Below are 16,719 nucleotides of genomic sequence, written 5' to 3'. Positions count from 1 at the left end.
CGTTACATCCCTACTAGAAACCGTTACCTATGTTTAGCTGAGAATCTGTATGCAGCAGGTTATAAAGGTATTTAGTAAGTGTTATATTGTGGCAAGACATGGAATATGGGTTATGTTGAACTACAGAAACTGTTTTGTGGTATAGACCAAAACATACATTTTACTAATAATAGTCGATAGCACAAGTAAAAATCATGAGTGCCACAGTAAAGTTTAATCACTAGTTTATTTTAAGACAAATTTCTTTATTTTATATGAACAGAACAAAAATCCAGCTTGTAAACTAATTAAAACATGAGGAAAAACTGTACAAATGCCCATTTACATAAAAAAGCTGTATATTTGTTAGAATGTTGATTCCGTAGCAACACTGCAACAAAACCTCAAGAGGTGTAATTCCATCACTTAAGCCTGTGACGCACATCTGAACTGTTTGGGTAAAAGTTCAGACAATGACAATGAGGCTGAAGTGAAGATTGTGGTTTTAGATTGTGGAAGATTAACAGTCAGTCTAAAACCTGCACTATCAGCATAGAAAACTATTGTCCCTGGTTCATGTTTTCCCATCCCCACATTCAGTGAGCATGTGCGAAGCTGACAGGTGGTGTGTGGTGTTGGAGCCACAGTCGATGTAGCGGTAAGCCTCAAGGCTGTTCTGGGACGTTCGCACCATGTAGGAGGTTTTGACTGATGTTCTAGGGGACAAACAGAAGGAAACAAAGACATGTGAGATAAGCACCATCTTACCTACCTTAGAGAATGGAAGAAAAGGGCTTTTTTTTCTACACTTTTCATATAACTGTAATAAATAATACACTCCTTTAACACAGTGAAGACTAGAAGTAAAATAACATGGAGCTTATTTGAGGATGAAGCAGCTGTGTCGATTTAATTAGATTAAATTCATCATATTCCCCACATATTTAGATTACTGTGATGCAGCTTCACTATGCAGTAAAAAAGTGACAATGACTCTGGTTGTGTCCGAATAGTCCCTATCTCCTTTCCTATCCACTGTTCCATAGCCCTGTGGATGTCGTTACAGGGTTAATGAAAGGTGTTAGGAGAGGAGTTAGGAAATCACATTTCTTTTGACAATCAGACACACTTAAACTAGGTGACGCAATAATCTGACAGCCGCAAAGGTTAGTGACATCTGCCGTGGTGAAAAAACTACAAATTTCTGAAAATTGACTGAAAGCACACTTTCTACTGATATAATGTCAAAAATCCCTAAATTTGAATGTAAATCAAAGGAGAAGAGGCTGCCAGGCAACGAGGAACAAAAGTGAAAATAAAAGAACAACACATTGAGAATGGCTCCAGTCATTGTGTCCTTGGGAAAGACACTTCACCCACATTGCCTAGTATGAATGTAGTGTGAGTGAGTGCTGGTGGTCGGAGGGACCGATGGTGCACTATGGCAGCCTTGCTTCCGTCAGTCTGCCCCAGGGCAGCTGTGGCAACAATAGTAGCTTACCACCACTAAGTGTGGAGTGAAACAATAATGCCTTAATTGTGTAAGGTGCTTTGAGTGTCTATCATAAAGCGCTATATAAAATCCAATGCATTATTATTATTACATAATCTCAGACTCTGCCCCTTGTCAGTCGTCGTGACAATTCCTTGTTGCCGCAAGGAATTGTGGGTCAGCATTATCTCGTCTCCTTTGGCAAAGGATGCATCAGTGTTTCCTAGGCTAAAGGAGGTTATAAAGAAAGAATTGAGCCTCCTTTCCTCAGCTTAAATAAAACCTGAACGCTACTTATCATTGCCACCACTTAAACACTTCGGGAGTGAAAGAACAGTGCATAGAAAAGGAAATAAGAGGGACTATTTGGACGCAGCCTTACACTCTGTTGACCTGCTAAATGTACAAGATTGGATCATGCAGAACCTAGTGAGTGCTTCTCACAATACGCTTTGACCTACGGTAGTAATCAAGAGCTCAAAACATTGAAATATGCAAATAGCAAAGCAAAAAAAATGTGTTAACAACTCACTAACATTTGCAAGGATCCAAGATACTTACTGCATAAATACCACTATGTTGTGGACCTTAATACTGGGCATGGTGCAGAAGGCACTGAAAAAGACACAAAACAGGCAAAACTTGAGTAAAGTCATAGGAGCAATAAATCTCAGTTCAAGCAAGCAGTTCAGATGCAGACACTCACTAGACATAGGGGGCGCTGCTCCCTATCTCCACACTGACGGTGTAATTCACCTGCAGAGGATAAAAAAGTAACAACCGCTGCATCAGTTAAAAGCAACAGTTTCTTTAAACAATATCTTCAGAAAAATATGTATTTTTTATGCAAAGATTTCTAAAGGCTTTGGCTTTAAGGACATTGGGATATGATTTCATACTGTAGATATGAACATTATTCATCAAGACCAAAAGTTTCTTGTAGTAGTACATTAGTCATCTATTTTGCATATTGCGACATCACTTCGTAGGGGTGGGCGATATGGGAAAAATATCATATCACAATTTTTTCTTTTGTAGAATCACGATCACAATTTATCATGATTTATTTTCATTCAGATCATTTAGACTATTTTAAAAGTTATTTACTAATAAAACAAACCAATTCGCCTACTTAAAATCATCGCCCTAAACGGAAAAAAGGAATGAAAGATCATTTAAGACAAGGTATTTTTAAGAATGTATGTAAGCAATTCATCAAACTGGTTCCAAGTACAATTAACATCAAACAAAAAGGCTGACAAGTTCTTTTAGTCACAGTCTTTTTACTTTGTTTAACTAAAGTAGTGTAGCATTAGCATTAGCAACACTTGCTACATAACAAGGCAGCATATCAGTCTAGTGATTTCTATTTGTTTTGGAGGTAAAACAATCTCATCCTTTACAAGATAAAACGTTACTGCTTTGGTTACATTAAGCCTGGGTGATATGGACCAACATTCATATCTCAATATTTTTCCTCAAACTGACAATAGGTGATATAAACTCAATAGTTTTACAAGAAAAACAATAATGGGTCAAAGTCAGTGGATAAAACCTTCTATTAATCACTGGCAGCTCAATATCAACATTTTGTGCCACTTTTTACTTTTGAATTCATTATGGCGGAAATATGTGATTAAATTCTGTATTGTTGCTTTTTTCAGGGCAGCTCTGAGTTGCTGAAAGTATTTTTTTTTAAGTAAATCACATTCAAGACACTGTCCCTTTAAGAATATGGAAACAGCCCAGTGAGCTGCAGCAGCAGATCTCTGCTACAGCGCAGTGACAGTTAGTTACAGAAGAGAAAAACAGTACATGCAGTGTTTCCTCAAACGTCTCTCAGTGCTTAAACACTTAGAACTGATGGAGTTTAACAGACAGACAGACAGACAGCCGCACTGAGCCTCTGACAGACAGTCGCTAACACGGAGGAAGCAGCACAGCTAACTCTGTGTGTCCATGCACTGGGGGGGAGGGGGAGTGGAGCATACTTCTGCCCTATTTAGGCACTTAATAGTTCTTCGGTGTCTGTAATGCTGACTAGCAAATGTTTGATTTGTCAGAGAAAAACACCTTTGGATGTTCTGTGTACGGACCACAGACATATGATGCAGACACGGCACCGCGAGGGCTAAAATGTGCACTTCAGATGGTTCTAAGATCTCCGTGATTTCGGAGATCGTCGTCATGCTTTAATCCTTAACGATCTAATATCGTCAGATCGCACACCCACCCTTATCACATCGCTATATTGGATCACATAACTTAAGCATACAATCAATTTTTGTTCATATATAATTTTGGATTAAAAAAGGTAACGCAATATAAGTCTGAGTTTGGCATTTGTGTGGTCAGTAATTTTAAGATGAACCACAAGCTCAAATTCTTTGATCGTCTGCTCCTGATAACTCAAATATCAAACTCAGTCATTTCATCATGAGTTTTTACTGAAGCATCTTTAGGATTTATTTTTGAAATGTTTAAACAAATACAAGCTGCAATGGCTTTTGTATGGAAATTATAGGTGTTGCCATTATGTGGTAGGATGTAGCAACATCATTGTCCCTTTCAGTTTTATTAAGCAACACTCCTTGTAGAAACAGTTGCAGTTTTGCAACGTCACTGACATATCCTTTATTTGCCAGAAGAAGGAGTATTTAAGCTTATTTGTAGCAATCAAAAAGATTGTACTAGCTTGCATTGCTAAGAGTTTGCTGCTGCTGATAAGTCCTTACCAGCAGAACGGACACCAAACCAGAGTTACACATCAACCCTCACCTGACGCTCACTGAGTGGCAGGATGTTGGTGGCGTTGTTCAGCTGCTTGGTTCCGATTACAGACTTCATGTAGAGAACCTGAGAGTTCACACTCTGCACCAGCACTGAGAAGAAGTTGGGATTGCTGAAATTGAGTGTACTCTGAAAGAACAGGGTTTCAAAAGAGTGACAAATGCAATAACCACAAAGGGATGTGTGACATGACACTCACTGGTAACACAAGTTACACTAAAAGCGCTTGAATAGAGATGTAAAGACAAGAAAAGCAGTTAACTCCTTACATGAAATACTATCGAAGATTTAGAGACCTCTGTCTGAGCTAATTGGCCAGTGACAGTGAGATGGATTCATATGCACTAGTTTCCAGTAAGCTTGAAAAGAAAATGTACTGGCATTAAATCAATTTCCCATTTTTAGGATAACATGACATGGGAATCTTTGTAAAGCCATCCAATACCTTCATTTCAACAGCCAATAACATGTTACTAGTTCATATCGGACAACATTTTGTTCCATTTCTTTTTCATGCAGTAACAGAATTTGAAGATGAAGGTTCAATACAACACTTCAATTTGCAGTGGAAATGTTTTCATCGTAAGGACCATTTTTACTTTAGTGTCAACAGGTAGAGTTGTAATGGTTGCGGATCTCTGAATTTTGTTGCAAACCACTCTCTGCTGCAATCAACATTTATCATTTTAGTCAGATTAGTACACAGTCACAGCTAGCAATCAAGCTAATGCTAAAGCTAAAGCTAGCGGAATGAAAAGCTAATGAGAACAACTAACCTGTTCATTCTACTCATTACCCGTTGACTTTTGAAAATATTACAGATACTGCACTTTATTTTTTTGTAAAATGTTTGACTTTTAGGAGATTTTGTTCTGTAAGCTGTTGCAAGTTATTTTTAGATTGATATTTTTACATTTAAATATCCACAAAGCTGCTGAATTATTTTATTTTTACACTACAAGGAAACCTAAAACTAGGGACACTGTATGGGTGCTTTAAGATTTTTTTAGTTTGTCCTGCATATTTTTCATTTTTTTTTTATCATCCACCTGAAACCTTGTGATTTTCTTTATTTGTAAAACCAAAATACGACTGTTCGCTCCAAACAGGTCTGCAGTGGAACCCGTTTAGTTCATTTTTAAAATGTGAAAAATGAAAGACAAGAAACTGATATAAGGTAGTATTTTTGACAGCAATGTTCTAAACTTTTAATTTATATTTGATATAACTATTTCATGTGCAGTTAATACAACATGTTTGTATTGTTTCAGGGATATTGTTCAATGTTTTACAATAAAATAAAATTTGGGACATTCTAGGTGTACTGTATGCTGTCAGTTATATAAAAAAATTATAGAATGAAAATTATGCATCAATGACATCACACCGCATGTTCTAGCTTCCTGAAACACTTTTGCATTTCCTAATCTTTTGCAAGAACCATATAAAGAGCAGTACTGCAGTTCTACCCAAAGAAAAGTACAACGTAGGAATGGACGTTTCAACTTACTGTCATATTCATCAGGACCTTCATTTTGGATCGATCAAAATACACAGTTACCGAGCGTATCCCATCATCCACCACTACCACTGCACGGGGGAAGAGGAAGAAGGCCACGAGTGAAGATGCCAGCAGACAGAGAAGAACTGAGAGGAGCACATACAGGTTCCTGCATAAAGAACATAAGAGTTTCTATCCTCAAAAACACACATGCATTGTTGTCTTGTGGTGTGCGGGGTCACTTGCGTTCTTTGGGGACGCAGCCTTGTATCGCTGTATGGGATCAGAGCAACCAGCTCATTGACTTGACCTGTCAGGCAGAAAACAACAGCTCATGTGATCAAGTGGGAAACCCTCATCGGCAGACAGGCTACTACTGTTTACCTAAAGCAGCAAGTTTCTACTCTGGTATTATAACAGTGGTTCTCAATGCTACGCCATCAACCTTAACAACCAACTAAATCAACAAAAAATAGCTCAAGTGAAAAAAACCTGCAACTCACTGAAAACAAGAGCTGCAAGGTTTATCGATATCGAATAGTCAAGGTTTTGACTAGTGCAATAACGTAACCTCAAGAGGCTGAGGGTTTTTTCTTCTGTCTCTGGCGTTTGAGTGATGTTCACCAATCAGAATGGAGGAGCCTTGTGATCTCAGGTTCAGCTGGAACAGATTAAAGGTCTGAGTTTCCATAAAGCAGATCCTAAAGTGTTTAGACAGACACTCTGTGATTCCTCCAGAAGAGGGCGCTGTCCACATGAAACCAAATATTTTTGAAAGTAGATTACTGTGATTTGTTCTAATGTGGGGCTATTTGAGCAAGACTGTGTTGTTTGACAGTCTACAAGTAACATGACTCCATTCACTCATAATTTTAGCAGTTTATGTATTTAAATGTATCAAATGAAAAAAATCGCAATCGCAATATTTGTCCGAAAAATCTCAATTAGGTTTTTAGTCAAAATCATGCAGCCCTACTGAAAACACCCACATTTGGGTCCCGACCGATGAGTTAAGAACCCACGTTATAAGGTGGTCCAAAATCAACACATTTTGTGTGGAGATTCAATTTTAAAAAAAACCTTTTCAATCAAAAAAAAAAAAAAGTTTACTTCATAGAAAAAAGTGTTCAAATGCAAAAAATATATTTGAGACCCAAATAATTGCATTTTAAACACTTTTTCTTTGATTGAAAAGATTTTTTGTAATTTATTCATCTTTTTTGTATTTGGGCCATATTATGGGTAGTACATTTGTGTCCTTATTATTCAAGCAAAAAATAAAACATTTCAATCAAAGAAAAAAAAAATATCAAAAAAAAAAATTTCAATCAAAGAAAAAAAGGGTTTGAAATGAACACAAAAAATTTTGCCCAAAGATTGCGTTGAAAACTTTTTTCTTTCATTGAAGTGAAAAAAAAAAACTTTTGAAACTTTTTTTTTTTTTGATTGAATCATTTTGACACAACTTCCCCATTGGTCAGTAATGTTTGAGTGACTGGCCTCTTTACCAATGGCATGTCGTCATTTGCAATGTACCGGCGCGTGAGTGTGTCACGACCAGGTAACACAGAGAGGAATGGACCCACAGACAGCGCTCAGTACCAGGCAGATAGGATGGTGGCTTATTCAGTCTGATCATATAGTGGGCTTTACACCGATCTGAGCGGCTATATCAGTTCGGTCCCATCGCATTGTTGTATTCGTCTCATTTACACCAAAGAGTTGTTGACGTGACATGGCTTTATTTCACTCGCATTTGTGCACAGAGGTGAAAACCTATGCGTAAATAACAAAAATGCCGATCAGCGAAGCGTCTGAGCGATGGACTTCTTCCCAAGTCTACTGGCCCTGAAAGCAGGGGCAGCGTCTGCTGTTAGCGTCTGTGTGTGTGTTTGCTTTGTTTATTCAACCCGAACATGTTAAAATGGAGAGTCCGAGTAAGTAAGTAAGTTTTATTTATAAAGCGCTTTTTGCAGATAAAATCACAAAGTGCTGTACAGAGTTGTGTTAAAAGTACAAGTGCAACACAATAGAATAATAAAACAAGAGTGCAAGAATATCATAAGAAGAGCAACATTAAAGGATAAATAAAAATTAAAATCCAGTTAACTAAAAGCTTTTCTGTAAAGTGTAGTCTTCAGCAGTTTTTTAAAAGTGACCACACAGTTGAGCTCCCTGAGAGACTGGTGCAGGTTATTCCAGAGTCTGGGAGCTACAGCCTGGAACGCCAGGTCTCCTCTGGTTCTAAATTTAGTTTTTTCAGTCTTTAGGAGACCCTGACCTAAAGACCGAAGGCATCGCCCTGATGAGTAGGGGCACAACAAGTCCGAGATATATTTAGGGGCCTGACCATGTAATGCTCAGAACGTGAGAACTAATATTTTATATTCTATGCGAAACTTAACTGGAAGCCAGTGCAGAGCAGCAAGAATGGGGGTGATGTGGGATGTTCTAGAAGCACCAGTTAAAAGTCTGGCAGCAGCGTTCTGAACGATCTGGAGTCTGTTTAGGGTCGACTTATTAAAACAAGTAAAAACAGAATTACAGTAGTCAATACGAGATGATATAAATGCGTGTATGACCAGTTCCAGATCTGATTTTGATAACAGATGCCTCACTTTAGAGATATTTCTCAGGTGGTAAAAACAGTTTTTAGTCAGTCCTAGAATGGAGCAATGCGCTCTTGTTTACTTTCGCTTTCATACCAGAGATTTCTGTGCATTTCTGGGCAGTGGCTGTATACCTGTGAATATGGACTCTAAGCAACAGCAGATATTGCGATGCCACAATCAGGAAATATGTCTTTGCTCTGCTAATGCTGATGGAGGCTTTACATAGTTCCAGTATGGTCTCCCACCACAGCTCAGTCTCCAACTCTCTTGTAGCTAGCACAGCTGCTGTTCAGGGACTAAATTAAATGGTTTTCAAGTACGGATGCACCGAAATGAAAATTTGTGGCCAAAGAATCTGGCCGTCCGCATGGCGGGCCACCAGCGAGGGTAGATGGCACGGCGGGACCCCCCCCCCCCCAGGCGGAGCCAAGCACCAGCCACATCCCCCAGCAGTCTAGGAGGAGATATTATATTAGCCCTTCAAATAAAACAAAACATGCATTCCAAAAAAAAAAAAAAACTAAAGTGCATTAAAGGGGAGGCATGATGAAAAAACTCACTTTGTAATGGTTTTGCTACAGTGATATACATCCCTTTAGCCTCAGTCAGAGGGTCAAAGTTGAAAAAGTTCTGTTTTCTCTCTTCCTTGTTTTTCCACATTTTGTAAAAAGTCAGCTCCAAATGAGACCCCCCGCCTAGAATGTGAGCTCCTCCCTCTTCAATGGGCTTGGTGACAGACGACAGAGAGCGGTAAGCGGAAAGGAGAGAGTCTGGCTGTGTTTGTGTGCAGAAACACAGCTCCTGTTGCTGCTGCTGCTGCTGCTGCTTCGCTCCTACAGCAACGCGCACCCACTTTTCCAACTCAAAATCACTGCAAGTTGTTTGCGTCATACGCTACTATTCGGCCTTGCTTTTAACTCCCTAAACCGAATGCAGCTTTTTTTGCAATATTTGGCTGAATTTATTCAGCCACCGAATATTCGGTGCATCCCTCATTTCAAGCTCACATTTACATCTGCCATTATTTTTGCGAGTGCTCGGTCTGCATTGCATTTTGAAAGGCAGAGTCATGACGCTCTTCTGCGCGCAATGTTATGTTCAGGTCCTGCATGGAAATCCTTCAACTCTTCCATTCCCTCACAGTCACAAGTAGGGAAGGGCGATATAGACTAAAAAAATTATTATTTCTGGTATTTATCACGATAATAACAATAAAGATCACAATAAATAAAAACTATAAATAAATAAAACAATTCTCAAATTAAAGTGTAAAAAGGTTCCTTACAAACAAACACAAATCAAATTGAATACATCAACACCTAAAAAAGGCTACAATAGCTGCTGACTCAAAGAGCTCATGAGCTGATATTTTATGGAATATATTTGCGCATGTGGATTAAGGCTGAACGAATAATTGCGTTTGCGATATTATAAAACGCGATTTTCTAATCGCAAAGGCTGCATTTTTTTTTTCTTGTCCTGTCTTGTACTGTCCTATTAAGTTGAGAGTGTTTAAGAAGTGCAGTACACATGTTTACATGTTTCATGAAACGTGAAGTTAGTTAGATATGTTGAAGAGGTAAAGCCAAAGATTTGTTTGCTTTATTGTTGTAATCTGTGATTTAAAATTTAATATTTCATATTTATTTAAAGTTTAAATAAATCTGATTTTTTTTTATAATGAAACAGATTGATTTATTGCTTGTGTTCACTGAAAAATACATGACAAGAGGCCCTTGAAAAAATAATTGCACGTACACCTTTTCGCGGTGACATCATCATCCGGGACATTTGAATTAGCAATGCCCTTTGCCATTTTAAGAGGAGTTTACATTTGCCTGACAATCGCTATTTACCGCGGACAACACAAAGGTTTTACTCAATGTACGAATATTTCAGCAGATTAGAGCCAAAGGCCAAGCACTGATATGAAGGGAAGTTACATCTGGTTGGTTTGGAATCATGTCCTTACAAAGCACCTCAAGGTTCATGGAAAAACGACCTGACAACATGGCCAGATCTCCGCTGTCCTGTTATTTACGAGTAGCTCATTAACAGCCCTGCCGTCTACACAATGGAGAAAATGACAACTTACAAAAGCTTGGATGAATATATTTTCTTTAAGTTAGGCTTATGTATGTGTTTTTGTGTCTATATAGGCCTGTGTCATCATAATAATTGGCTCGTTACACGATGTGGCTATGCTAGCGCCAATAATAATAATAATACAGCTTAAATTAAAACATTAAATGGGTATATGAAGCACATTTGTTTATTTAATATACAAGTCAACACAATGCATATTTACTGTTAACTTCACGTTGCTTTTCTTCAAGTTAGACATATTAGCCATAAACATTTCAGTCATTACTGAATAAATTACAATTTAAATGTAGGATAATTCATAATCAATGTAAAAAAAAAATCAGTCAGGAAGAAATTAGATCCCCAAAATTCACAACCTACCATTAACAAAACGTCTACTGCAAACATACAACCATTTTGATTTTGAGCTCCATGCAGTTCCATCGCCTCAGTGCTTTTCTGTCAGTATTCTGTAAAAAGCTATCTTTTCCTTTAACCAGGCGTGGTTATGACAGCCAAATACTACACAGGATTTGGGCATTATACAATAAAAATCACCCAGACTGCAAAATCAGTGCTAAATAGCGGTTGTCAGGCAAATGATTGCTATTCTTAAAGAGGCAGTGCGCTTTGCTAAGTCAAGTGCTGACGTCATGCGAAAAGGTGTATTAAATCGCAATCTCAAAATTGAGGGGGAAAAAAAATTGCAATTAGATTATTTTTCAAAATCGGTCAACCCTAATGTTGATCACTCTTAGTGTCACTGTATGCAATTCATTTATTTGCTCATGTAAAATGAAATTATTATCTTCAAAAAAAGCACATGAAAAGCAAAATGAACTCCATTAGGGTTTTTACTGCCGCTGAATCTTGTTTATTTTATATCTTATAATAAGATACATAAAGTCATGGTTGATAAATATCTTTCTGATTCCTATAATTAAACCAGATCAGGCTGATGATTCAATCATTCAGGATATTTAGGTGTAATAATCACAATAGGTACATTACTGTCTCATGAGACCAGCTTTGTCATGTGAACACGTGAAATATAATTAAAAAATATTGCGTTTCACAAATTGGGACGGATCAATAGTGACATTAGTATTTATGCTAACATTTATGTCACACGACATGTGACATGTTTTCTTTTATCCTTTCATACAAGTGGTAAATCTGACCATAAACAAATCGGTGGCTCTCTGCGGTTTGATGATAGTAAGCCGTGCACTGTTTACTTGGTCTATTCCAGGGGTCTGCAACCTGCGGCTCTGGAGCCACATGTGGCTCTTTGACTCTTTTGCAATGGCTCCTTGTAGCGTTTAAAAAATAATGGTATTGATGATTAATGACAATAACTTAAAATAAAATTATGATAAAAGAATTGGTTACCCTAAAAATGAATCACATTGTGCAATAACTTTGCCACCATCCTACTTCACCTCCTGCAACTTCTACAGATCATCAACTTTCCTGCACCTGTGGCTAACCTTAAGTTTTAAATCCCTGGTAAGAAACTAAACCAACAAAAACACTATTTTGGAAGAAAATAGAGATTTTAATTGTGTGGGAAAAGATTTATTTAATTGCCAACATGTCAGCTTAATATGCATAATGCATGTTTGATTTGTTGCAAGAAATTAGCTATTAGCATGTGTTGACCGACATGATCTCTCACATGTCATCAAATTCAAGTTATTTTTTGTAGCCCTTCAAATCCATTAACTCATACAAGTATTTGATATTATTTTAACTGTATAGAATAATAACACTGTATTGTCTTTATTGAGAATGTTTTTTTTTGGCTCCAGGAAGACTTTAATCCAGGCGAGATTAGGCAAAATGGCTCTTTTGAGAGTAAAGGTTCCAGACCCCTGGTCTATTCCTTTAATGAAGTGGCCCTGAATGTTGCCCAAATACAAAAAAAAAAAAAAAAAAACTAAACTAAAAAACTCAATCAAAAAAAAAAGTGTTCAAATGCATTTATTTGGGTCTCAAATATTTATTTCATTTTGCATTTGAACACTTTCTACCTCCATAATTTTGGTAAACATCAGTTTAAGAGACCATTGAGTGATTAGTAGTAATGTGGTCTGTTTTCATCACATTATTTAAGTTGTGAATGATACAGTGGTTCTCTGGCTTCAGGACATCAGCCTCTGATAACAAGCCACCATGAACCAAACATTTATTGAATATATCTGTTTTTGAAAGAAACTGGTACTTTGGGCGGATACAAAAAATCATCACACTATGGGAACATTTTTAATATAGTTCAATGAGAAACCCAAGTGAAACCTACGTAAGGTTAACCACAACAAAACGCTGTCTTTAGTTTTAAACTTACCTGAGGGAATCCGACCTGTGCCCTGACATGTCGGACACGTGATACTGTCCCTGCCGGTGAACTCCACATACGGGAACTGAGCTATGTCCTCCCGCCGGCCGAGCCCGTCCAGGGACTCATTGTCCGAGTCTCTGTCCCCGGTCTGCCTGTCAGGGAGAAGCGACAAACTGCTGCCACTCGACGACCAATGCGTCCCCATGGTGGCTTTAGCGCTGGTTGTACTCAGCCGTAGGCAACTCGGCCGCTCATCTGTAGACGAAACGCCAACACGACACGACGAAGCTTTGGATAATGTGCTCAGAAAACTGCGGTCAACCAGCCATGGTTCGCGTTTGTCTGGTCAAATCAGCCACACGTTGTTTTCCTGTGCGCGAATATACGAACACTTACGGTAATCAGAGACCGCCCCGCAGAGCTGTGGAAGAGAGAAAAACACATTTCAGTATATTTCACCCAACTTTGACATACAATAAAAAACTTTATTTTTCCATAAGTAGTTCATGATTCATATTTTGAGTAACTTAGCACTTCATAGACTACTTGCATGAATAATATTGAGTACCTTTAATGTGTACTTTTTTAGTAATCCTCTGGCAAAATCACAAATTTAAAGATATTTCACTTAACTTTGACATGGAATAAAAAGATAATTTTCCATAAGTAGTCCTTGATTCATATTTTGAGTAACTTAGCACTTCTGACAGAGGATTACTCAAAAAGTACACAGTAAAAGTACTCAATATTATTCATGCATGTACTCTAGGACGTACTAAGTTCAGTGAATTATGAATCATGGACTACTTATGGAAAAAAATGGGTTTTATTGTATGTCAAATTGGGTGAAATATACTGAAATGTGTTTTTCTCTCTTCCACAGCTCTGCAGGGCGGTCTCATTGTGATTACCGTAAGTGTTCGTATATTCGCGCACAAGAAAACAACGTGCGGCTGATTTGACCAGACAAACGCGAACCACGGCTGGTTGACCACAGTTTCAGACTAGTTCTAAACTAATGTCCATGCCCGGCTTGTGCGGCACACGAGACCCACAAGCTGACACTTCACTGTCCCGGAAGTTTGTTCAGAGCTTGAGTTTAGCAAAAGTTTCCCCAAAACACGTGACAGGACATCAAATTGAAAGCCACTACAATTATTTAACCCGTGAAGCGTTTAAGGAACAAGTACTGAGAGCACGCCCTTTGTGAGATAGACACGCCCTTTGTGAGATAGACACGCCCATAGACATATATAGTAGAGCCCAGAGCAGCAACAACTCCGTTCACTCCAATGGTTCGATTTATTTTTTTATTCTTTATTTTTTTTACAGCAATGGCGGCTCATGGAGCCTCAATAGTTCCCCGGAAGTGAGCAGTTTACTATTGCAGCCAATGAAGCTAGAGTGGATGAGACAGTTTGTGATGCACTTTTGAACGGTAAGACATTTAAATTATTATTATTATTATTATTATTATTATTATTATTATTATTATTATTATTATTATTATTATTATTATTATCAACGTATCTAAACCCATTATCGTGCGCATTAAAGCATGTTAGTGGATTTTCCTCTGCTAAACTAGTAGATTAGGGATCATTAGCAGATAACAGATGAGGCTAGGATATGCTTTTTTTTCTCTCTCTCTTGTCTGCACATGCTGTCAAAGGTCAACACTACAAAAAGTGCAATCATTATGAGACAGCAATGCATGTTTTGTTATTGCAATAAAACAAATTGATTTATTTTATTGCATAAGGCTAGCATATGCTAACGTTACTGGATAACGTTAGCAACACACAGCCTAAACCACAAGGTTCAATTTTATTAATGCCATTTCATCCAGCGATGTGGAATTAGAGAAAAGACTTTTAAACGTGATTGTAGTAAACTAAATTCAATTAATGAATTGATGATAAAGAGCGCACACACCGAGGACAGCCCCCAAGGCAACCAGGAGACGAGACAAGCACCAAGCCTCACCCAAAGAGAAGAGGCACCCCCACGCCCCGCCGGGCGGACACTGCCCGGAGAGACCCTGTGAAGAGAGCCCCCAGCAACAACCCCCACGACTCCCGAGACCCACTGTCTCGCCATGCCCGTCTGCACCATCCTGATGTATTTGTACGGCCCAGCCATCAACAGAGGGGCCGGGCCCCCACCTGACAGGCCCAAATATGTGATCCTACCCACCTCCCTGTTATGGTTCCCTGAATGAATGTGTGTGTTTAGTGAATGTATGAGGTGCAATTAAAAGAAAAGGGATGGAGGGGAGAGTTGCTCCTCATCCAACCTTTGTGTATATATGTGTATGTGGTGCAATAGCTCCGGAGGGTGTAAGTGGTGGTCACACCCTCCGGGGGGTGGTGTGTTGAGGTGCGATTAAAAATGGAGGGATTGGTAGGGCAACTTGAGGTGGGAATATCGCCCCCTGGGCCACCATTCAGTAGCACAGGTGGCGGCACCCTCCACCCCCAGCCCCACCATCTAGCCCCCCAAGGGTTGGGTATGGGTGTGTGGTGCACCAAGTGAGTGAGCCAGACCACCTGGGAGTGAAGTGTTTTTTTTTAGGAGGCCTTCTGGTGTGAGCCCGGCCCGTCCACATGGCGGGCCACCAGAGAGGGAAGATGGCACAGACGGGTACGCGGCACAGCGGACCGAGGGATGCGCCGAGCAGCAGGGCCATCCCGCCGAGCAGCAGGGCCATCCCGCCACCCACCAACCAATAAGCAGGCGAACCCAAGCACCCCCAGCCAGGCACCGCCACCCCACACCAAGTGCTGCCAGCAGAGCCCCCCCTCCCCACGGAGGCCACCCACGCGCCGACACGAGACACCCCCGACGCCAGCACAGCCCGGAGGACGGTGGGCCCAGGCCACCAGGCCCACTCTCACCGACCTTGACCCTGTGATGCCCAATCTCTTGTTGATGGGGCGGCCAGATGGATACCTACCTCAGATTCTGTATCCAGAGACCGAGCTTCTGAGCTGCTGTCACTGGAGGCACTCAAGTTTTGGCAGATCGCTTCTGGTCCAGCATCCTGCGGAATTATCTTCGACAGCCGACCTTGTGAAGGACTCCATCGTGATGCTGGTGGATCCTCAGCTTCCCCGGGCCCTGTGGCCCCTTGGCCGTGTCACCAAAGTCCACCCCAGCGCTGATGGTCACATCCGGTCAGTGGATGTGAGAATAGGTGATCGTGACTACACCAGACCAGTGGCAAGGTTTGTCGTCCTGCCGGCTGTCCCAACTGGAGAATATGAAGACATCTTTACCATCCATGCGACCACTCAATGAGACACCAGCGTCTCTGTCACCTTTCTGTGGAGTGAATGCACTTTGTACATTCGGGGGCAGCTGTTAGAAAGGCTCCAGATGTTTTAAGTTATTAAGCTAAGTCATTATTTCTTATTATTTGAATTTAATGTGTCCCCCTTAGGAGTTGACGTTAATTCACCGTTCTACTTTAACAGCATGAGCAATGATCATTAGCAGCTGCAGTGGAGAGTAAACTCTGGTTAAGTTTACTTTCTTTCTCTTTAAAGTTCATTGTGCAGTGTTCAAGTGCTAGTGTGCGTCATTGCTGAATGTAACTACACTATTTGGTTCATTATTGAGTGAGTGCCTACTGTAATACTAAATGTATAGCATTTATATTGTGTTTAAGGGGACATATGAAAAATCCACTTTTGCAGTTTTTTTGATTACATATGAGGTAATTTGAGTGTCCACCAGCACATGAAATAAATCCATCCAGTCGTTTTTTGTGGTCTTTGTAAGTCTTACAACACAGAGAAAATTGTCGAATTTTCCAGATTTGTGACATCACAAGTCAAATCGGGAAAGAAAAAACCCTCCCCTCCACTAGTAACTCCACCCATGGACTCCACCCCCAACCTGATGAAAATTTTTGCGA

The 16,719-nt window shown here is 39.7% G+C and overlaps 1 protein-coding gene across 1 annotated transcript; it reads right to left on the bottom strand.

Annotated features, from left to right (window-relative positions):
- Positions 1–207: 207 nt before the first annotated feature.
- Positions 208–13,176, bottom strand: tmem106c (transmembrane protein 106C). Its single transcript, XM_028453155.1, has 7 exons — positions 12,807–13,176; positions 6,009–6,072; positions 5,772–5,931; positions 4,250–4,390; positions 2,178–2,227; positions 2,033–2,086; positions 208–695 (listed from the first exon to the last, which is right to left on the bottom strand). Exons 1-7 carry the CDS (start codon positions 13,003–13,005, stop codon positions 554–556), a joined length of 810 nt encoding a protein of 269 aa, XP_028308956.1. The 5' UTR covers positions 13,006–13,176; the 3' UTR covers positions 208–553.
- Between the last annotated feature and the right edge of the window lie 3,543 nt (positions 13,177–16,719).

This window comes from Gouania willdenowi, chromosome 7 (assembly GCF_900634775.1).
Source record: "Gouania willdenowi chromosome 7, fGouWil2.1, whole genome shotgun sequence".
Taxonomy (NCBI): domain Eukaryota; kingdom Metazoa; phylum Chordata; class Actinopteri; order Blenniiformes; family Gobiesocidae; genus Gouania; species Gouania willdenowi.
This window is presented reverse-complemented; position numbering and strand designations above follow the sequence as displayed.